The sequence below is a fragment of the Anguilla rostrata genome, chromosome 14, assembly GCF_018555375.3.
Source record: "Anguilla rostrata isolate EN2019 chromosome 14, ASM1855537v3, whole genome shotgun sequence".
Lineage (NCBI taxonomy): Eukaryota > Metazoa > Chordata > Actinopteri > Anguilliformes > Anguillidae > Anguilla > Anguilla rostrata.
Window position 1 is genome coordinate 33619389 of NC_057946.1, and position 22686 is coordinate 33642074.

Genomic DNA, 22686 nt, shown 5'->3' on the forward strand with positions numbered 1-22686 from the left:
TAGTCTGCGGTAGTGCTGCTGCAGATGACATGACTGCTGATCCCAGCTTGAAAATGAGCCTGCAAACACTCAAACGCTCCTCTGACAGCTGTTTAACACATTCTGCACAGTCCCAGGGGAGAAAGCAGCATCTGTATATACATACCCTCATACACATCATCCTGCACACACACGCACTCACACAAATACATACCCACACACACACACACGCACTCACACAAATACATACCCACACAGGCACTGTCCTGTACAAACACACACACACAAATACACACACACTGTTCTATACACATACACTGTCCTGTACACACACACACACGCACACACACACACGCACACACACACTGTTTTATACACATACACTGCCCTGTACACAGACACACACACACACACGCACTCACTCACTCACGCACACACACACAGACACTCACTCTCACACACACACACACACTCACACAGACACACACACACACTGTCCTGCACGCGCACACACACACACACACGGTCCTGTGCACAAACACACACACACACACACACACACACAAACTCACACACACCCTCTCTCACTTATCAGCCACTTAATTTCAAATCACGGGGTAAAAACATGATTATTTTTTCGAATCTCTGGTGCCTCCGTCTCTTTCCCCCTCCAGCCAGTCTGACCCCCCTGCCTGTGCCGTAGGGGGGTCACTCAAGCGGAGAACCTGACCCAATTAGCCCCGCTCCCAGCGTGGAGCTCCCGACACGCCCGCGCACACAACCACTCAAAAACACAGGCGGGAGGAAGCGTGCAGAACAGCACAAACACGAACGCCTCAGACTTCACACATCCGGGGCAGCCACTCGGAACTAATTGGCTGTCAGTGAAAGGGGGCGTGGCCTTTTAAGAAGTCAGAGCGGTGATTGGTCGGGCCGTCTCTCAGCGTGCGGCTGGCCTCCGCGAGCTAAAAGCCAGGCTGCTGGAGATGGTTCAGGAAGGACACGGGAGACGGAAAGGGGAGGTGATTTAGGGAGCGAGGGTAAGGGGGAGGTCGCCTGATTCATGGAGATGTGGGCCGAGGCGGGGGAAGGTCTCTTGCGGTTACACCGCATTAACAGACCTCTGAGCGACGGCAGTTTGTAACTCAATGTCAGCCGGCAACAGGTGGGCAAGCCTGCCCCTGCAGAAAAGTCCCTGATGCATTTCCTGTGAGCATCAGCACAACCGGCTAATACCCAGAGATCAACGCCTTTGGGCATTTCAGTGTACGTTGAGCACAGGGGGAACCATTAACAGAGGCCTCGGTTTCCCTGGGGCACTCTGTTTTTGCAACACCTAGGCCACGAGTGGGCAACTGTGGTCCTGGAGGAATGGTCTCTGTGCAGGCTTTTGTTTCTACCTATTTACCTTGGCTCAATTAGCTGATTTGTTGCGTGCACCAAAGTTGGTTCACTCATAGATTAGATGACGGTTAAAGTGTCACGTGGGAACAGTCTTCAGCCGTCACTCATGACCTTATCGGGAAACTGAAGTCCCTGATCACAAAAATGATTGGCCTACTTAAATAATTAAGAGCAGGAGCAGATGCAGCCATCCTGACTCCCCCCTCGAGCTGAGTAGTCAAAGGTGACTAGGCAGTTTGATGATTACACAAAGCGAAGAGGGGAAGTGTTGGCTTGAGTGTGTTGTGCGTTTAGAAATCAGTGTGTGTGCTCGGCCCATCCAATTAAAGCCACTTCCCTGTGGTTTCAGTTCCAAATTGAATTGTTCTTTTCTCTTTCCAGAATGTTCCTTCAAGTTCCAATTAGGTATTCTTGTCCAATCGTTATTGCAAGGCAAACAACTTTTAAGGCACCGAATATCCCTAAGTGCCCTTTAATTTAATGAAATTGTTAAAAACAGCCCCCGCAAATGGATTATGCTCAACGCTAAGTCAATGATAGCGTCAACCGAGGGTACTTATTTCGCAACACTCCATCATTGTTGACTAGAAACGTTCATTATCATCGAACGCACATTTCCCCAGGCGGAGCACTCAAACCGTGGGGTTTTAATGGATTGTTTACAACTTAGTGCCTTAGCTGAGCTTCGAATTTCGAAAGGCGGAGTGGTGAACCAGAAAAATAAAAAAAAACAAACAAAAGTCCCGAGTCACAGTTCCTTTTCAAACGGCAGCTTGGCTTCAGGAAATGATCCTTTCGACACGGGCCCTTAAAAAAGCACCACAGCAGCGATGGCGGCCTCCCGGGGCCCCCATTCAACTGGATGCTTTCCCTCAGTAAACCGCCGCGTGACACAGGCTGGGATTTCACCCTCCGCCGCAGTCGCTGTGTTTTCAACTTGTTACTGAGTGAAGAGGCCATTTTGGTTTCTCTGTGAAAAAAAAGCAAGGCATTCTGGGAGTCCATTAGCCCACAGGGTCAGCTGCAGACTCTCGAAGTGAACGCAGTGCATTCACAGTAGACTCTCACTTTCAATAGCTACCTGACGCTCACACGCAGGATTGAGTGGTCCCAATCAACACCAGCGTTACCCCAACATCCGCAGGTGCAAAGTAATGTGCCCTCAAGCAGGTGTGCACACACACACTCACACACACCAGCTAGCAGGAAGATACATAAAGAGACATGCCTTAATAAATCTTACAAAGACAAGCGTGACAAGCAACTAAACACTCACACAAGCACACACACACACACACACACACACACACAAATTAGGTAACTTGAGTGTTCTTATCAACCACACACACACATACAAACTCACACACAGATTCTCAAACACACACGCACGCACACACACACATTTATATAAAACAGCCAATCATGAAACTCCCGCCCCGCCCGTCTGCACACGCCCCCGCCCCCCTCACCTTCCTGCAGGTACATGACGGCCTGCGAGTAGTTCTGCAGCGCGTGGTGGGTGCGGCCCAGGCTGCTGTAGGCCAGCGTCTTGGCGGCCAGGTCGTTGGTCTCCGCGGCGATGCTCAGGTGCTGCTCCTGGTACACCACGGCCCGCTCGAAGTTGCCCAGCGACTCGTAGGTGAGGCCCAGGTTGCCGTAGGCGCGGCCCTGGCAGCCGGCGCTGCCCGTCTCCTCGGCGATCTCCAGGTCCAGCTGGTGGCAGCGCAGCGCCGTCTCGTGCTCGCCCATCAGCTGGTACACGGCGCCCAGGCCGCAGCTGGCGTGGCCCTCCAGCGGGCGGTCCCCGGTCTCCCGGGCGATGCCCATCTGGCGCTCCAGGCAGGAGATGGCCTGCTCGTAGTTGCCCAGCTGGCTGTGCAGGCTGCCCAGCTCGCCGTACGCCTGCGCCTTGGTGGCGCTCTCCCCCAGCTCGTGCGCCACCACCAGCCGCTTCTCGAAGCACACCAGGGACTGCTGCAGGCTCCCCATCGCCCTGCCAGGACCAGCACGGGGAGGGGGGGTGTAAGACCGAAACACACCAGGACCAGCACAGGGAGGGGGTTGGGGGTGGGGGTGTTTGGGTAGACCGAAACACACCAGAGACTGCTGCAGGCTCCCCATCGCCCTGCCAGGACCAGCACAGGGAGGGGGGGGGGTGAGACACCACTCCACCCCCCTCACACATTAACCCAAATTAACCCTGTCACACAACCGCCCCTTTAACACTGTTCCGTTACGATGCAGATTACGGGCTTCACCACAGGGCTCTAATATGAGAGGATAGTATTGTAGGGCTCTATGAATAGGAGGTTTTAGAGTCACAGGGCTTTATATGGGGTTTGTACTCCTGAGAAATATACTGATGCTCTCCACTTCTGTACTTCGTTCTGGATCAGAGCATCTGCCAAGTTTTAATACAAGAGCCTTGACTTACAGGGTTCTATATAGGATTCTAATACCGCTTCATATTACAGGGCTTTAATGGGAAAGCTTAGTGTTACAGTGTCATTTGACAGTGCTCTAACATGAGACTTCAAATGAGTACGTTCTTTACATTGTTCTAATACTTCTATATTAGAACTTCTATATTGGGTTCTAATAAAAGTGCTTAAATTTATAGGGTTCTATCTCTATATAGCCTAGCTCTGAGAGGACAAGCTTTTGTATTTTGAAGTCCCATATTATATCTCTGTTCTGAATTGCAAGCAATTCTATGCAAGCAAATATGAGCATTTAATATAGTACTGCATAAGAAAATGACATGGAAAATCGTACTCATTTTTTTACAAAAATGAACCCTATAATAATAATACTCTCTCAAACGTTAGAGCATTTCTTCTGCTTAGTTTAGACTCATTCTGAAGCGGAAGCAAATTTACTCCCTTTCTTTTTTCTGTCAAAACACAATTTTTTTGCTGGTAATTTCATCCTTCTTCAACCCAGTGAGTCAGAGCCTATGAAAGGAACATATTAAAATAAGCAGGCCGCGCGGCGTCACACAGAGGAGCAGAAATCTGCGCGCAGTATTAGCATGCCTGCTCGCGGGAATCACGGGAACGTGCGTGCAGTATTAGCATTCCTGCTCGCGGGAATCATGGGAACGTGCGCGCAGTGTTAGCATGCCTGCTCGCGGGAATCACGGGAACGTGCGTGCAGTGTTAGCATCCCTGCTCGCGGGAATCACGGGAACGTGCGCGCAGTGTTAGCATTCCTGCTCGCGGGAATCATGGGAACGCGCACGCAGACGGCCTTTTCGATGCCGGAGCGCCGCGGCTCGGCTCGCCGGCACAGTGGGGGGAGGCTACAGGCGGGACAAAGGAGGCGCTACGCTAATCTGCCGCAGAGTGACGAGCCACATCCAGAACCCAGGATTCCCGCCTCCGTCCGCATCCCGCATCGGAATCACAGGACCGCCGTTATTGAATTGACACACGGCATCCGTACCGTTCCCGGTAATTAACGCGGGAGAAGGGGCGCGCGGCATCGGAATGCCTCGGCGTCGTCGGCAGGAATTCCGCTGGCATCACGTCGCCCGGGATACATACCCGGGTCTCGTTTCAGCGCAAAATCAAACAAGAGAGGGTTTTTAGTTCCCTCCCGCGACGAGGCCGTGTTTGTTTCTACCTCTCCTGCTGCACGGGGAACCGTATTGTGACTGTGGGGGGGGGGGGGGCAGCGGGGGAGGGGTAGTGTGTCCCCGAAAAGTCATTTACCGTTGGGGAGGGAGTGGTGGGGGCTCACCGCGGCTGACAGCCCGAGCGGTGTGCCGCGTTTGCCATCTCCCTGTGCCCACATCTGCGCCAGGAAACTCCCGCGCAGGGAGACGGGGACGGGGGATAGGACCATCAACACTGCTAACGAGCTAACGAGCTAACAAACTAATGATGAGGTTGGAAGCCGGTTGGCACTGAGCGGGTACGCACGGCGGGGGGGACACAAAAACAGCTACCTTTCCCAATCTGTTTCTCGCATCGCCTGGTCCCAAAGCTGGCGCAGTGAAAATCGCATCCCACAATGCCGCAGGCGTAGGAAACGCTCAAACTACAAAAGCCGATTCCGAACAAACTCCGGTACGGGGGATTTCAATCCAGGACTGTCTGCGGCGCGTGAACGTTCGTTTCGATTGGCCGGGCTCGGGGAGTCGGATACACTTCACACTTCAGTCATCTGCGGCACTCCATCAGAGCCTCAAACTCAAGTTTTCCTCTGCTGAGCAGAAGGCCGAAAGAACAGAGAGGGGCAGAAGAGATGCACGGTGTTCTACTTTTTTTTTTTTTTTTACCACCGACAAACAAGGCATTGATTGCGCAACAGGCCTTTCAGCAGATAACCGTCAAGAAACAGCATCCAGAGGGGTATTTTAACGGGAATTCGACTGCCCTACTTAAACAGAAAGCCCGGGACAAGGGTAGTGAAACTGCCATAATTTACCTATCGGTGAAAACCTTGGTCAGGCAGTAATTTGGGTCAATCAGATCTCATAATCAGCACCATTAAGTAATTACATTTTAAAGCAAAAGCTTGAGGTCAGAGTTCATGATTCGTTTTTGCATGAAACATTAATATCTATTTAAATGACATTAATTAACGTCAAATTGCCTGAAGAAATCAGTTCAGGAAGCTATGCAAGCTGCCACCAGTGCCTGGCTAGGGGGTGTGAGTATGCTGAGGGTGTGACCCCCCCACCCGTACCTGTAAATCAGTAATGCCTTCCTGGCACCAGGGAGTTCTCCAGAAAACCCCACCCCCAGGAAAAGTAGGCCAAAGAATCTATGATCTTGAGCTGTCAGATGTTGCTCATTGTACTCTGATTTTCTGTGGCTGACTTTCCACAGTGAGTTACAACATGGATCTACAGTGTAGGGAATGTGAATGAGCCCACAGTACGACTTGAACCCTTTATAGGAATGGGATGCACTGAACATATTCTTAAAATACATAATAAAATACATAATCAATATATCGCAACACTTCACAACAACAAATTATGCTTGCTTTCCAATACTGCAGTATTTTATTACTAAATATGCTGCTGTGAAATATATCCTATTGTATTCATTAAAGTTTTCACATATTTCCAATATATGAGAGTATATTTCAGTGAGGGAGGGCTTCAGAAGGTCACATGACTCCCAGGCACAGTACTGACCTGTGTCCGTTGCCCAGGCCCCGGTAGGCCTTCTCCTGGTCCTGCATTCGGTTCAGGCTCTGGGCCACAGACAGGTACTGGTCGTAGTACTTGATGGCCTCCTCGTAGTCGCCCAGCGCCTCGTAGCAGTCGCCCAGGTTACCGTAGGCCCGCCCCCGGTCCAGCACGGCCTCGTTCCCGCTCAGCTGCTGCAGGGTGGCCAGCTGCTGCTCCAGGTAGCCGATGGCCTCCTCCATCACGCTCATGTTCATCTTGGTGATGCCCATGTTGCCGTAGACCTGCGCCTCCACGCTGGGGTCCTTGAGCCGCTGGCCCAGCTCGAGTTGCTCCTCGTAGCACTTGAAGGCCATGGTGTACTTCCCCAGGGACATGTAGACCGCCGCCAGGTGCCCGTGGGCCTGGCACTCCCCCTGGATGTCGCCCAGCTCCTGGTAGACCTCCAGCTCCTGGGTGTGGTAGCCCAGGGCCTTGTCGTACTTCTGCACCATCCGGTAGGCGGTGCCCAGGGCGGCGTAGGCGCACGCCTCCATCTTGCGCTCCTTGACCTGGTGCGCCAGGGCCAGCTGCTGCTCGTAGAACTTGATGGCCCCGCCCACGTCCTTCTTGCAGACGAAGATGTCGCCCAGGTTGCCCAGGGCCCGGAAGCGGGCCTGCTGGTTGTTGAGCGACTGGGCCAGGGAGAGGAGGTACTTCTGGCACTCCTCAGCCTTGCTGAAGTTGCCCAGTGCCTTGAAGGCCAGGCCCAGGTTGCAGTAGGCCTTGGCCTGGCTCAGCTTGTCATGCAGGTCCTTAGCCAGCGCCAGGTCCTGCTCGTAGTACTTGACGGCCTCCTGGTAGCTTCCCAGGCAGTAGTGGGCGTAGCCCAGGTTATGGCACACCTTGCCCTCGCTCTCCATGTCCTGGAGGTCCGGGGACAGACGCAGGTACTGCTCGTAGTAGGGCACGGCCTGAGGGAACTCGCCCCGGGAGCAGTGGAAGTTTCCCAGGTTCCCCAGGGCCCGGGCCTCGCTCTGGACATCCCGCAGCTCGCGGGCGATGTTCAGGTGGTTCTGGTAGTGCTGGAGGGCGCGGTCGTGGGCGCCCAGCGCCTGGTAGGCCACCGCCAGGTTGCCGTGGGTGGAGGCCTGCGAGGCCCGGTCGTTGACCTCCATGGAGATCTGGAGCTCCTGGCGGTGGTAGCGCACGGCCTGGTCGAACATGCCCAGCGCGTTGTAGGCGTTGCCCATGTTCCCGTAGGCCCGCCCCTGGGCGGCGTAGTCGCTCAGCTCCTGGGCGATGGAGAGATGAGTTTTGTGGAGTTTCAGTGCAGTCTCATAATCCCCCTTCATCTGGTGGATGATGCCTACAGAAGAAGACGAAGAGTGCCGTGAAATCAGCTGCTTTTTAAAACAATATTCCTACCCACACAGAGGAACGCAATAATATCTAACCACACATTTCCCAAACTCTGCGATGCATTAAAGAGAAAGATAACAAAGTAAGCTATTACAGGAGTCCCTACCCATTTGCCCAACACCTGCATAATATGAACCCTCTCCGCACAATCTCTAATGTGCTTTGGAAGAGCTTCATTGTTGCAGAAATGAGAGTCGAGCCCCCCCCAAAAAAATGCTTTCCTTAATGGCGGCTTCTAAACGAATCACAAACAAACCCAGGAACGGCGAGGTCTCAGAAGGGCAGAACAAAAGGAGAGGAGGAAACCAGACTGAGCCGGCAGCCGCTTTCCAAAAGCCTCAAAAACAAGGTCAGAGCGAAGAAAGGCGGAATACTAAATGTCCGACGCCGTAATGATAATCACCGCGCCGCGTCCGTCGGTCTTCCGTCCCCCCGGCACACGAAGCCGCTCGAGAGCGCCCGGACGGCTCATTACGGGGACGTCAGCCATCTACACGCATACCGGCCTCTCTCCCCGCGTCTCCGAGAACGACCCAGAGCTCCGTGTCCTTTTCAGCTGTCACCGCGCCTTCCCGAGCATCGCAAATTACCGCTCGGATATGTGATACTGAAGCCCGCCCTGTCTCCTCCACCCCAGGAAAAATGACGGAGGGAAGTAGAGGCAGAGGAGGAGAGACAGAGGGAGGTTTTTGGGGGTGGGGGTGGGGGGGGAGTAATGAGCACTTGTGATGGAAAGTGGTTTTGAGGCGAGAGCGAAGGCGGGGGGGGGGCTTTGCTTTCGGCTCCTGGAATTTGGTTCCCGCGTCCCTGGACTGCGGGCCCAACGCCACCCCCCCCCCCCACGATCCCCCAAAACCAGAAGCTGGCGCGCGGTAAGTGGAGGGGATCAGGAGAGTGCAGAGACGAGCGGAAAAGGAGACGTGCTGGCGTGGGACTGTGGGGGGAGGCGGCGGGGGGGGGCAGTTTGGGTAAATGGTGGAGGCGGCGTGTGCTTAGCACAGGAGCTCCCTGACCAAAATTTGCTCTCTTACTCAGAAAGACAAGGCAACCATGACCGGGGGTGGGGGGCCATAACTGCAGTGGAACAAGCCGTGCGGTCTCGATGACGCAATGTTTTGGAGCTGCGCGCCCCCGCTGAGGGGTTTGCCCCGCGGAGTCCCGTCAGGCCAAACCGCAGACCGCCCGTCCGCCGGCCAGTCGGCACGGCAACAGGGCCCCTCAGTGGCTTCGGGTGAGAGGTAACGGGGGGAGAGGAGTGGTGGGGAGGGAGGGGGGGGGGCCCAGTTCCCAGGATGCCCATGTGTTCTCTGTCACTCTATGAATGGCCCAGTAAGGATTAGCAGGGTGTGGAACACCCAATCAGGGGCTTATGCCAGCCCTTTCTCTGTTGGGAGACTGCAGACTCAACACCGTAGGCCTACAGCCTTAGCACTGCGGAGAGCCATTTGTTGCAGTATGCTTTAATCCACACTGTGCCTGCAGACTCCAGCTGTATCCATTATTAACCTCCCTGGGTACTGAATACCCTCTTGGATTAATGTTACAATTGAAGGCAGAACTGTGTACAGATAAACTGGGGTCTGTGCTCCTCCTCTAAACTGTCAGCAGGCAGGGGCATAACACCACGCTCTACATTTACATTTACGGATTAGGCACGCGTTCTTATCCACGCCGCCTTACAGTTCTTACACACGATCCATTTACAAAGCTGGGTTTATTTGCTTGTTATTTAAGCAATGGCAGTGCCCTGCCTGGGATTTAAACCTGTAACCTCTCAGCGACAAGCCCAGTTTTTACAAATCATTACACAGCACTACAATGGGCAGATAGAGGCATCGCCTTGAGCCATGACAATGAGATGGGGCGGGAGAATTTTATCCTCACAGATTAAACACAACCTCGCCACAATTAGCTGGAAAAGCAGAGCGGCAACAAAAACACAAACACCGTCTGAGGCCAACGTGCCGTTGATCTCAGCGGCTGCCTCCGCGACGTTCCACCAGGCACACCTACCGGCTCTCGCACACAGAGCCCCACCATCCACACAGACTGGTGCCCGGCTGAGACAGTAACGCTGGCACACCGATGGCGCGACCGAGCGGCACGCAAATTCACCCACTCCGGCGCGGCGCCTCCTACCCGTCAGCACGTCCGCGGCTCTGTGGCGCTACACGCTAAGTGACTCCCCCGCCGCAGCGCTTGACGCGTGCGACGCACCGGCTAACGCTGGCAGTCTGACACGCGGACAGTTCCTCCGACTGCTCCGGCTGACGCGCGCACTGATTGGCTCTGACACAGATGACATGGATGACTGGCACCAATCGCGCGGATTTCTGACACGGCCCCTGAGTTTCTGGAAAGATTAGGGCACCGAGGGAGAGACAGAATACAGAACCAGTACATTATGTGTTTTTATGCGAATGCCTCACAGGGGTACTTAAATGAGGAGAGCAAACTCCATTCCAGGGTAATAAAGGATCGATCTATCTTTCTATCAATCAGACTGAATTTAAAACATGTCGTAAATGTCAGGTTAGCAGATTGGGCTGGCAAACTCATAAAATTTTCATTTCAAATTATAGATATTTCGGAGAGACGCCGTTATCCAGAATGACTGAGTTTACATCGCTTTTACATACAGTAAATGTATAAAGCTGAAGTGATTTAGGTTACGTCACCCACAGTACGACAGGAGAGCCAGTGCCCATTCTACACTCTAAACACTACACAGTACTACAGGAGAGCTTGTGACTATTCTACACTCTAAACACTACACAGTACTACAGGAGAGCTTGTGACTATTCTACACTCTAAACACTACACAGTACTACAGGAGAGCTTGTGACTATTCTACACTCTAAACACTACACAGTACTACAGGAGAGCTTGTGACTATTCTACACTCTAAACACTACACAGTACTACAGGAGAGCTTGTGACCATTCTACACTCTAAACACTTCACAGTACTACAGGAGAGCCAGAGCCCATTCTACACTCTAAACACTACACAGTACTACAGGAGAGCTTGTGAGTATTCTACACTAAACACTTCACAGTACTACAGGAGGCAGAGCTTTACACTCAAACTACACGTACTACGGAGAGCTTGTGAGTATTCTACACTAAACACTACACAGTTACAGAACATGGACCCTCTACATTAAACACTTCACAGTACTACAGGAGAGCCAGAGCCCATTCTACACTCTAAACACTACACAGTACTACAGGAGAGCTTGTGACTATTCTACACTCTAAACACCACATAGCACTAGTTCACTTTCAGCAGAAATTGACTAAAGTATTGGGTCCAGATCTTTAATGAAAGCAATGACTGAATTCCTTAGATACATGGCTCCTCTATTTTTAACCCTGGAATAAGCAGAATCCATTCCTATCTAAAATATTTAAGATGAATATTAATACCTTGGAAGTTAATTTGGACCAATGCAACACACTGCATTTAATTGGATCAGTCTGCCTAGCGACACAGGGGTATACAGTGCTCCCAGTGTGCAGGGGAATTAATCTAATTTGAAATGCATGCTGGGTAAGTCATGGTAGTTTGCACGTTTGCAGACCAAGATGGTGCTGCTGTTTGTACTCCAGTCTTTCAGACCCACGATTCATACTGTGAACAAAAAAGCTCAATCTTTAGAGGACCAAACACTGCAATGAGAACTGTGGTAACAGGTTCTAAGGCAAATGCTCCTTAGTCGTTTCTGTCATTTATTTTCCAAACTCGAGTATGTCACCTTAATGTACACGCTACGCATTGTACTCAACACATTAAGACGCAGAATTGCACCCTAACAGTGTGATGTTTTGTAATTGGATCTTTTTTTGACCGTGTTTGGGGGTGGGGGCGGGGGGGTGGCAATCGCCGTGGCTGTGATGAGGCTTCCTCAGACGGAACGCAGGCCGAGCAACAGGAAACCGCCAATAAAGGAAGCACTCGAGCAAATGAGGGATGCAAAGTGGACCGAAAGCAGGTGTTCTTCCACACAGCTCCGGTCCCTGAGTTAATTAAGCGTTTAGCTTCTCAGCACGCTCACGGCTAAGTATAAAATGGTGCACAGTTGCTCATTATTTTGGCTACCATGCCTACAACAAGAGATACAACAACAGGACTGCAGAAATTTCTGATGATTCATAAGAAACACCGGGCGGAGGCCGCGTTGGCATGGAAGTCTGAGGGAACGACGTCATCGACTAGGGGCCAACTGCAGTTGACCATCATGGCCCTGCCTGCATTGGCTCGAGATGTAAAGCAAAACAGACAAGCATCTGTGAATGAGCTGACTGAAAACGTCAACCGTGGGACAGAGCAGGCACTCTAATCAAGAAGCATCCGTTGCGAGCTTCAGTGAGTGCTGGTAAGTACCTGTACCATCAGAGTCGCACTGATTACAGCCAATCACCGCCGCTTGACCTGGAAAGAAAAGGCCTTTGGTTCAAATGAGTCCAACCCATTGTACCACATCCTGGGCTGCATACTGACACCGGCTGCATGAGCTATGCCAATAAGACTTCTCAGACTCTCGGACATTCAACATGCAAATGCACTCGTCTCCAGGGAAATGTTACTGAAGCTGTTGCGCTATTTGAAGCTGGGAAATTGGGATGGGGCGGGGGCTGGCGTCTGAAAATAGCCGCGGTTGGTTTTGGGGAGAATTTGGTGATGCAGTGTGGAGGGATGGAGAACAGCGAGATTTGGGTTGCCAGAACCGACGCCAGAATCCCCGCTGGCTGGGGCCCAGTTCTTGCCGCCCCCCCCCATCCACCCGCTATCGGGGGATGCCGGTTCGATCGTCGAATCCAAGTGCGGAGGGACAAGCGCTGGGAAACTCTTCAAACGTCCAATCCTTGGAACTCAGCAGCGCTCCCATCAGACCCGAATTACGGCGATTGGCTCCAGAACGTTGCGTCCGCTCACATCCGGGGCTCGCACACGCAGTACCGCGCGGCGGCGGGAGAAAGCCTGGAGGAACACGGATAGCGGTCACGTTCACCTCCGCCACCAAAACGCCCGCTGCGCTGGGATTTTTGTTCTTTTTTTCCTTTTTGGAAAGCAGAGCACACCGCTGAATTCTGCAATTGTGGTTTTTGCTTCCCTGTGGGTCCACACATCATAAGCTTGAATCAGGAGTAAAAAAAAATTACTTTCCTATCGCTGAGCAACAGAGCACCCGGGGAGGGACCAGGGGAGGGGGTACACTGGCAGGATGGATGAGAACAAGAAGAAAAAAAGAGAATTAAGAAGAAGAGACAGCCATTGGGAGTGCAATCGCCAGGCCACAGAGGGCTGAGTCTTACCGTCACATTTTCTGATCCCAAACGAAGGCAACAAAGATGATTTCCAGAACAGCAGGGACTCCAGCGACCGCTGGGCTAGGGCTCCATGGACGCCCGTGATCCAGACCCAAAAATCACAGCTCAAGGGATGAGTTATTCAGATATTCATGCACACGGGCCATGTTCACACTACTGCCGTTTGGATGCTTGTGTGCAGGCCAAGATGGAAGCTCTGTTTGCTCTTCAGTCACACAAAGCTAGACCTTCGGAGAACGTAGCTCTGCAACAGGCCCTGTGGCACCAGTTACTACGTGGTGCCCGGCCAATATTAACAGTGCTACAATTATCACTGAATTCTTTAACGACACCCGACCTCGTTGGTCTCTACTTAGGTCTGCTCTACGGACGGCCCGAACCCGTCACCAACCAAATGGCTGTCACGGTCAGGGGGATGTAGCGTGCTAGTTGCTATGGTAACCAGCGTACACATGTAATTAGCGAACGGCGTGGCGAGCTCTGCGCGGGAGGTGGAACGCGTGTCAGGCGGGGTGCTATTTGCAGGATATTAAAGAGGAGAAGCCCGGGCCGTGGCCGGTGCGGAACCTGGTGTGCCGTTCTCCTCGCCGAAAGGGCAGCTGCGCTTCCTCTCCGCCGAGCCGAGCGGCCGGACGTGATGAAACCGGGCCGAGAGCCTCGCTCCAGCTAACCAGCCGCGGCGCCACGCGCCTCTCCACCGCTCTGCCTCCGCCCCGCAGGACCGATAGCCGCGGGGTCGCGGAGAGAGACGTACCACGAGGGGGCGGGGCTCCTGAATTCCCCCAGAGGTGCACAGCGCCCCCTTGCCCCCCCCCCACCCGAGCGCCAGCCGGCTCGCTCCGCCCGGTCCAGAACCACATCCTGCGATCCCGGCCTCGCCGTCTCCTCCGACGCAGACGGGCAGCGCGAGCGTGGCGATCCGCGCGGCGTCTCAAAGCCGCTCGGCGTCCGCTGCTTTTCAGAGAGCGCGCTGACGCGGACGCCGACGAGGGAAGAGGGAAGAGGGGAAAACACACACACGTGCCTGTTTCTATATATAGCGACACGGGCGGGTTCCGAATGGGCAGCGCTCTTTAAAAGCCCCCGACGTGCCGGCTGCTGGGTCCCACGCAGAACAACCGCTCAGGACACCCCTGGCAGCGGCCGCCCCCGGGCCCAGAAACGGGGATTGGGTTTCGCCTCGAGCTGCATGGCGCGCGTAACACAATACATCCACCGCTTTTTCCATACTGGCAGCGCCGTGGAGGAGAGGACAAAACTATCCTGCATGGGGGTGGGGGGGGGGGGGGTGCCCTACACACACTGGGTCACATGACTACCTGTAGGCAGACGCGGCCAAAGATATTACGATACATGTAGATCAACCAGATGGTTGACTATTCTTAACAATGGAAGTACAGTATCCCTTCCATTGAAGGCGAAACATTCCAAATTTCCAAGTTAGGAACCGGAAACTTCTGTAACAAACCCCGTTTTGTCTTTGTAAAATAAACTGAATACAGAAGGAACATGAGAATCATCTCTTGTAACATCAACGAACACTGCTACCAAAAATTTAATTACAGACGACCCAGATACTCTGCATTTATACTGTTAACATTGAAAGCTCTGTCCCTCTTCTGCTGATGCCGGAGCTTCCTAATTGGGTGCACCGTTTGAAAATGTGTAAAAGACCACCACCAATATTGCGGCAATGGATGTGTGAAGAACACCAGGACCACCTGTAGTAAAGCCAGGAGGACTGAAGTATCTGGTTGGTCTATAATAGCTGTAGTACAGCATCCTTGTCTCTCTCCACACTGCTCTTTCTCCAGTGATGGGAATTGTGGGAACTGGGTGTTGCCGACAGCTTGGCAGTTTGAGAAGAACAGCAAGGTTTTTCCTCTTCTGCCAAGGTCTGTGTTAACACCCCCCCCCCCCCCCCCCCACTTGAATTAGGATTTTGACGATGCTGATTGGGGGTTTGGAAACAGGCCACCAAATATGCGGGTATATCTGATTTCAGCCAGGGCAAGCAAAGTGAGGGACTGCGGTGCTGTGTGATGCGTCATGTGACCATGTGATGCGTCATGCGGCCATGCATGAGATCACAGAGCGAGAGAGGCAGGGGGGGGAAGAGAGGAGGAAGAGAGACAGAGAAAGAGAGAGGGGGAGAGAGGGGGAAGGACAAGGAGAGAGAGAGGAGTGAGTGAGAGAGATGGGAAAGAGAGAAAGAGGAGAGAGAGAAAAAGAAAAAGAGAGAGCGATTGAGAGAGAGAGAGAGAAAGCTTTTTCAGAGAACACAAGCACATGCTCAGTTGGACCCTAGAGCTCCAGCCAGCAGCACACAGCTGCGGTTTATTTTACGACCTCCCCTCCCCTCCTCCCTGGCCACGCCCACAGTCCTCTCCCAGCGCCACGATTTCACGTCACACCAGCCAGCACAGACATATTTACATATGTAATATACAGACACACACACGCACGCACACACACACACGTGCAAATGCACGCACACGCACACACACAATGCACAGAGACATGCACAAATGCATAGCATACCCATGCACTGACACACATAAACACACACGCACACACACACGCTCAAGCACACACAAATGCACTTTCTTTCCACTTGTACAGCATGCATTACGCATTCATACATACACTCACTGCTGTTGCACTGCAGCTTTTTGCAAACACACAGAGAGGTGCTGGCAGAACATGGACAGCAGCACTGCTTTATGCTGCATCTAATAATGCCTCGGTGGTCAGTAAAGGGTTAAAGTACACGACAGCACTTCCCTGTCCGCCATCAATCGCTTTCCCGCCGGCACCGCCAAGCTGAGGGGAGCCGGGGGAGGGGGAGGAGCAAAAGCATGCAGGGCGCGGCTGGGGCTCGTTAAGCCGGCCCTCGAACTCGCCTGACGGGCAGACCCGGGGGCGGGGCCTGGACAGCGGGACCCGATAGGACTGAGGGGGGTAGCAGAACGGGGCGGGAGGCCCACCAAAACACACACGCTTCCCCCTTTGCCAAGTCGCCTTCCTCCTGGTTTCGGATGACTCTTATCGCGGCCTTTTCTCTGCACACTCCACCGATCTGGCCCGTCCAGCGCCCCCTGCAGGCCAGAGCCTTTCATACTAGTTTGAGAATGAGCTTCTCGTCCAGTGGTGACCCTCGGGGCCGAGCACATCCCGTCTTTCGGAAGTCGTTTGCTTTGAGAGGAAGACCGTGCTTCTGCGAGAGGGCCGGTTTTCATTGCAATGCGAAAAAAAATAAAACTTCAGACTACCTGATGTGGCTGGACTAGGAAAACATCTTGTCTACCCAACTGTGCTCACATATCAGGGAGCTAGGAATTCACAGGTTCCCCTGCGGGAGATTTGTGACCGCAGAAACAGAACTACAGGACTAAATCTTTGTTTTGATTTAGTGGTGAAAATGCTATCCAATCAAAACTTGTTCCTGAACACACCCAGTGCATACCAATGCCAACCATATTCAGGGGATAGTTTTACCTGCAGGTAAATTATCATCTGACTTTCATTAATGTTCAGGATCTGTTCCTGAATACACACACACACATACACACACACACACACACACACACACACACACATACACACACACACACACACATAACAAATATCCACTCATTACAGGCCTATAAACAATTACAGACCAGTTTCAGACCACTGCTTTGACCACAGACAGGTTAGCACCTGCAAAAGTTCATGTTTGCCCCAATCAAATATGGCCGCCAGGCTCCAGCGAGTGTTTCGACGCCTGCTTTTAGCCCGTGATCCAGTCATTCCATTTCTACAGCGGCGGCATCTAGAACAGGGCCTACGCACTCACGTTACTGTCCACTCAGCACCGACGCGGTCACACTGGGATGGTGTTCGGCCCAGTCAGGTCTAGAATATCGCCCGGTTGACTGAACTGAAGACTCCCTCTAAATAAGAGATGAGCAGCACGGGGAGACAATGGCTCTGATGTCAACAAGCCAGCTTCTCCGGTTTCCTTTCCAAAAAGAGAGCGTCCCGCCCGCATCTGAAAAAAGGACCCACGCCGTGGCTACCCTGGCTGGGAGTGAGGAAGCCAGAAGCACGGTCTGCGATCCCGTCCCATCATGCATTTCTGCTGACAACATTGATACATATTATAAACCCATGCATTTACTGCAGTGCCTGCTGGGATATCCTGCCATGGTGGCTCTGACAGTCACTCTGGATAAGATCATCTGTCAAGTGAATCCATAAGATTCATACATTAGATTTAATTAATTAGATTAGATTTACAGAGCCCCCCAGGGGTCAGGGGAGAATATTTAGATAAATCATTCTCTCTAATTAGTAAATCCTTCCCTCGATTCAGTAATCTGTTCCCAGCAATTAGAATCCATGCCCCACCCATTGCTAAACGGTGCCTTCACCAATCGTTCATTCCCACGAGTTTATAATCCAAGCCCATGAATCAATAACTGGTGCTCTCGAATGAATCATTTGCGGTCTTGAATTAATCATTTGTACCCTTCGTCAAACCTTGACTTCTCTGAATCTCCAAGAATGCCTTCCGTTTCCGTGTCTCTGGCTGTGGTGGTGACTCGCGTTCGCCATGTTCCGTGCATGCTGAGCAGGTTAGAAGCGTTTGGTGTTTGCTCGCGGAGTGTTGATAACGTTAAATGTTTTTTTGTGGGGATGAGGGAATAACTGAGAAATTTGAGGGTACCAACTAGTGAACTGGGGGAATGATTACAATGTGGGGGAACAAATTAAGTAATTTGGGGTCATGACTAAATCCCGGGAACGATTAGTCAAATTTTTCTCCCTTGGGACCAAGGGATTCCACATTACATTATATCACATTAGATTATATTAGATTAGATCAGATCAGATTAGATTAGACTGTTGTCCAATTTAGGGAAAAATTACAATGCAGCATTAAAGGCTAATCCATAAACATAATCACAGCACAGTACTAGAGGACTGTACAGCACATGTAGTTTGCTTACACAGTATAAACGGTAACCCTAGCGCTAGCGCCCCCTGTTGCCCGAACACACTCCTCGGTCAGCGTTGACTAGTGCTCCCAGCCCGACCCTCACGTCTTCTCCCGCCAGTACCGCCGCCCCTCGGCGATTCGCCATCCTAACGAAAGCCCGTGTGTAGGCAGGCCTTGGTCGTTCGGCGCAGAAAAATGGGGCCCTGGGCCCTAGCCCCCCCCCCCCCATTCCCACCGACCCGTTCTTCTGGCTCTCTGCAGGCCCCATTAAGCCTGACAAATCTCTCTCTGAGTTTAGATTGCCCAGCCCCCTCCTAGCCCCGCCCAGCCCCCTCCTAGCCCCACCTAGCCGCCTCCCAGCCCCACCTAGCCCCTCCTAGCCCCGCCCAGCCCCTCCTAGCCCGCCCAGCCCCCTCCTAGCCCCACTTAGCCCCTCCTAGCCCACCCAGCCTCCTCCTAGCCCACCTAGCCGCCTTCCAGCCCTACTCATCCCCGCCCAGGCATGCACCAATCCTGCTGATCGCCACGCCCCCCCCCCCCCCAGGCCATGCTGTCCCCTGTCCCGCCACCATTCACAGGCCATAAATACTCACTCATAAAAAAGTACTTCTAATTACGAGATGGTCCTTAAAATTAAAACATTAAAAAATTATTAAGTGGAGGTTTTTACTCTTCATTAACATGAGGGCAATTTTTTTTAAAATATACTCCAAGACTTCTCTGTTGAAATACTTCCCGTCATAAAGAATAAAAATTGAGAGCCAAAGAAGCCGAATTAAAAACTGCTTTTCCTGCGACGACTCCTTTTTCATTTACGTCAGATGATCTCTCTGGGAGCAGAGGGTGTTAAAAACCAGGGAAACGGGGCAAGGGGCGTCAGAGCGCTCGGCTGGGCCTTCAAAAAATAAATACATTTAAAAAAGAGGTGAAGAGCCAAGCCTCTTCCAGTGGCCTGTAGAACCCGAGGCATGCTGAGACCGGGAGTGACATCGCCATGGCAACGACTGAGGACAGGAGTTTGCCATTTCAGGCGGCGGGGCCGACGTTCCGTTTCAGAGGGGAACGAGTTCGGAGCGCGCTGGAGAGGGGGGAGGCACAGACCCTTCACCGCCTGGCGTAGCGGTGTTTTTTTTTTTTTTACCGGTAGGACTCCTCCCGCGCGAGCGGAAAGCGTGCAGGGAGGGGCGAGCACCTCCCCACCCCCAGCGGTAAGAACCGGCTGATACAGAGCGCCGCCGCCTCGGGCCTGCTCGAGCGGCGAGGACGGGGTGCGAGGAGGCCCTCTCCAGATCCCCACTAATGCCGCAACGACCAGACGAGACAGCCGACAAGGGGGCGGGGGAAAAATACCGAATGTTCAAAAAAGTATTTAAAAAAATAGTGCATAGTCCTGCATATTGCATATGATGCAGTTTTGATGCACTTCATGAATAAGAGCAATATAGCCATTCCCCCTTTCCTCCCTGTGGTATTAAATATCACAGACGCTGGGGTAAGTTAATACACTTCAGCTTGAAACTTTAATAACACAATATTTCGATATTTTTATAGGTCAGCACATCCTACAATCATTTACATTAGATTTAGACACGTAGCAGATGGTCTTGCCCAGAGGGACTTAAACAAATGCATTCATACGTACAGGTTCAGGCAACAAACTGCTAATGCTAAGTCATCAGGGTCACAACTGATAGCAGCAGTCAATGCATAATCTTACAAAAATGAAATTAGACGCCATAGCAGGTAGCAAGAGGGACACGGGAAATGTAGCATTATTGGGAGGCCAATGTGCTTGGGATGCAGTTTGAGAGTTAGCATAGGCATTAGAGTTAAGCCTTCACCTCGGTTGTAGCCACTCACAGCGCATAAAGCTAATGAGACGATCACTGCCAGGTCATGGGTCACACTGTCCACACCAAAGAGCTCTTTGTTATTGAATCAGCAGCACAATCATTTCTGGATCTGACCTTCAGAGGATACCTGTTCAAATCCCCAAGGATACCATTGTTCTGGGGTCAAATCAATTTTCAATTCAGTCAATTCGCTAAATGAACAGAAGTTCAAATCATGAAATGGAAAAGGCCTATGACGGCCTATAAGCACTACAAGGAAATGTCTGTTCATTAATGGAATTTCAATTCCTTTTGTGAATTGACTGAATTGAAAATGAAACTGACCACAACCCTGGCATAGATACACTTGGCGGAAATGCGGTCGATTGAAACGGGCAGTAGCCACACACTGACTGTCATTAGAAAGGGGCTGCGTGAGAGCCAGGAGGAAAGCTTCATCACTTGACTTCATTAAATTATACGACTACACCGCGGTCATTTAGCAGATCTTATCCAGAGTGACCTCGGGTGCATTCACACAGCTTAATAAGAACCGCAGTACAGTAAGAGAGAGATGGCTCAGAGTTTCAGAGCCGGTAAAAAATGGCCCGGATTCAATTAACATTTACCCTTGCCTCAATACACAATTAATAAAAGTGTTAGCCTTTAGCTCTTGTCCATACAGCGTGGGGATTAAAACTGCTGTGACTGCTAAACCAGACAAACTTTTTTTACGAAGATAAAAATGAACATTTGCAGTTAATTGTGAGTCAGTTTTAAGTGCTGTCATTAACTGAACTCAGTCCAGTCCAGTGAAGGAAGAAGTGAATTAATTATAGTGTTAGCACAGCCAATGATCCTGGTAAACACATCCGACTGACTGGACAACAGCACCTGGGAATAAATGAAGTGCTGAAATTGTGGCAGAATTCATGCGCTAGAAAAGACGGTTGAGGGTTCGAGCGAACCGTGGTGCAGTCTGAAGGGGTCTTCACCCTGCATGGGGCAGACAGCCCAGCATGGCAGCTGCCCACACTTTCAAGGGAATGCTGTTCGGACCACCAGTGGCACGCCGTCCGGACTGCTTTGGGAATGCCGTCCGGATCGCCATGGGCTCGCCGTCCGGACTGCTACGGGAATACTGTCCGGATGGCCGTGGGCATGCTGTCCGGACTGCTACGGGAATGCTCCTCAGAATGCCTCAGAAAAACTGTCCATGGGAATGTTGTCTACACCGCTGTGTGACTGCTGTCCGGACCACCGCGGGAGCACTATTTGGAAAAGCTTGAAAGCTGTCCGGACCACCGCAGGAACACTCGCTGGATCGCAACGGGAACACAATTCTGACCACCGTGGGAACGCATTCTGGACCTCTGCAGAAACTACAATTTGGACCTCGGGGCCAGGTTCCCTACACATTCTTATTCTAGAACTTTCTCCAAATGTTGCTCACTCATTTCTCGTGGTTCATTTTAGAGTAAGGGGTGGGGAAGGGGAGGAGAGCTGTTGGGACAACAGCAACATAATCAACAGAGCCCCGTTTCAGAGGGTCCCCCTCTTCCCTCTCTCTCTTATCTTCCTCACCCGGCTCTCCACGAATCAGCCATTAAAGGTAATTAAGCGATTCATCACGTCTGTTTCAATTACTGGCCGGCTGACAGGCACAGATTCAAATCACCAGGAGAGAGGGAGAGAAGGAGAGAGAGAGAGGGAGAGTGGGAGAGAGGGAAAGAGAGAGAGAGGGAGAGAAGGAGAGAGAGAGGGAGAGTGGGAGAGAGGGAAAGAGAGAGAGAGGAAGAGTCGGAGAGGATAGAACCACCGTTGCCACCTCGAGCACACCTGGGTGAAAAAGCATCGGTGAAAAAGTGCCCAGCGGTTGGAGAGAGAGCAGGAGCGGGAGCCTCATTACTGCGACTCTGGATTCCCACATCAAGGCTGAAGGGGCTGGTACTTGAGAAGAGACATCGGTTCTGAGAGGAGGAAAGTGCCGGAGTCACACAGCGAGTAATTATTCTGCGGCAGCCGGCTGTCTTTATTCCTCCCTCCCGTTCCTTCCTTCATTTCAAGGCTGGTAAAAAAAAAAAAGACTTCAGAACTCCGTGAATAGAGCAAGGCCGGGAACACAGAGCGGGAAGTTCTCTGTTGCAATCTAAACCGGGGATAACTCATATTCCCTGTCGCTCTTTTCCGCTGCTACTCTCAACACAGGAGTGACATTTTACTTAATATGAAACAGTATCAGATTAGTAGCTGAGCAAAAAGGAAATGGTCCCCTACTGTGATGCACATATTCACATTTCTTTCAGTTCCTTTCAGAGTGCTTGCTTGTACGGGTTGCTTGTTGAGGTCAGCCAATCCTGAGCCTTTCTGTTCTACCTTTTGTTAGAGCGACCCAATCCCGATCCTTGTTGCTCAGGTTCATATTAGAGTGAGCCAACTGCGAGCCTTGCTGCTCACTATGACATAGTATCGAATCCTGATTGTGTCACTGATGACTTCAAACTGTGTTTTAGAAGAGAGTATGTGCTCCTCTGCACATTCCCGAGTCGACAACAGAGATTGCAGCACAGCTGGTGAATGTGATTGGGCAATCCAAATTGGGAGCGAAAG

At 51.9% G+C, this 22686-nt stretch overlaps 1 protein-coding gene across 1 annotated transcript in view; it reads right to left on the reverse strand.

The window, feature by feature from the left end:
• The window catches only part of ttc28 (tetratricopeptide repeat domain 28), a 280485-nt gene that overhangs the window by 38399 nt on the left and 219400 nt on the right, over positions 1–22686 (reverse strand). Inside the window, exons 8-9 of the mRNA XM_064307030.1 lie at positions 6533–7874; positions 2853–3376 (exon numbers count right to left, since the gene is read on the reverse strand). Coding sequence (XP_064163100.1) covers positions 2853–3376; positions 6533–7874 — 1866 coding nt within the window. The remainder of the gene's footprint in view (positions 1–2852; positions 3377–6532; positions 7875–22686) is intronic.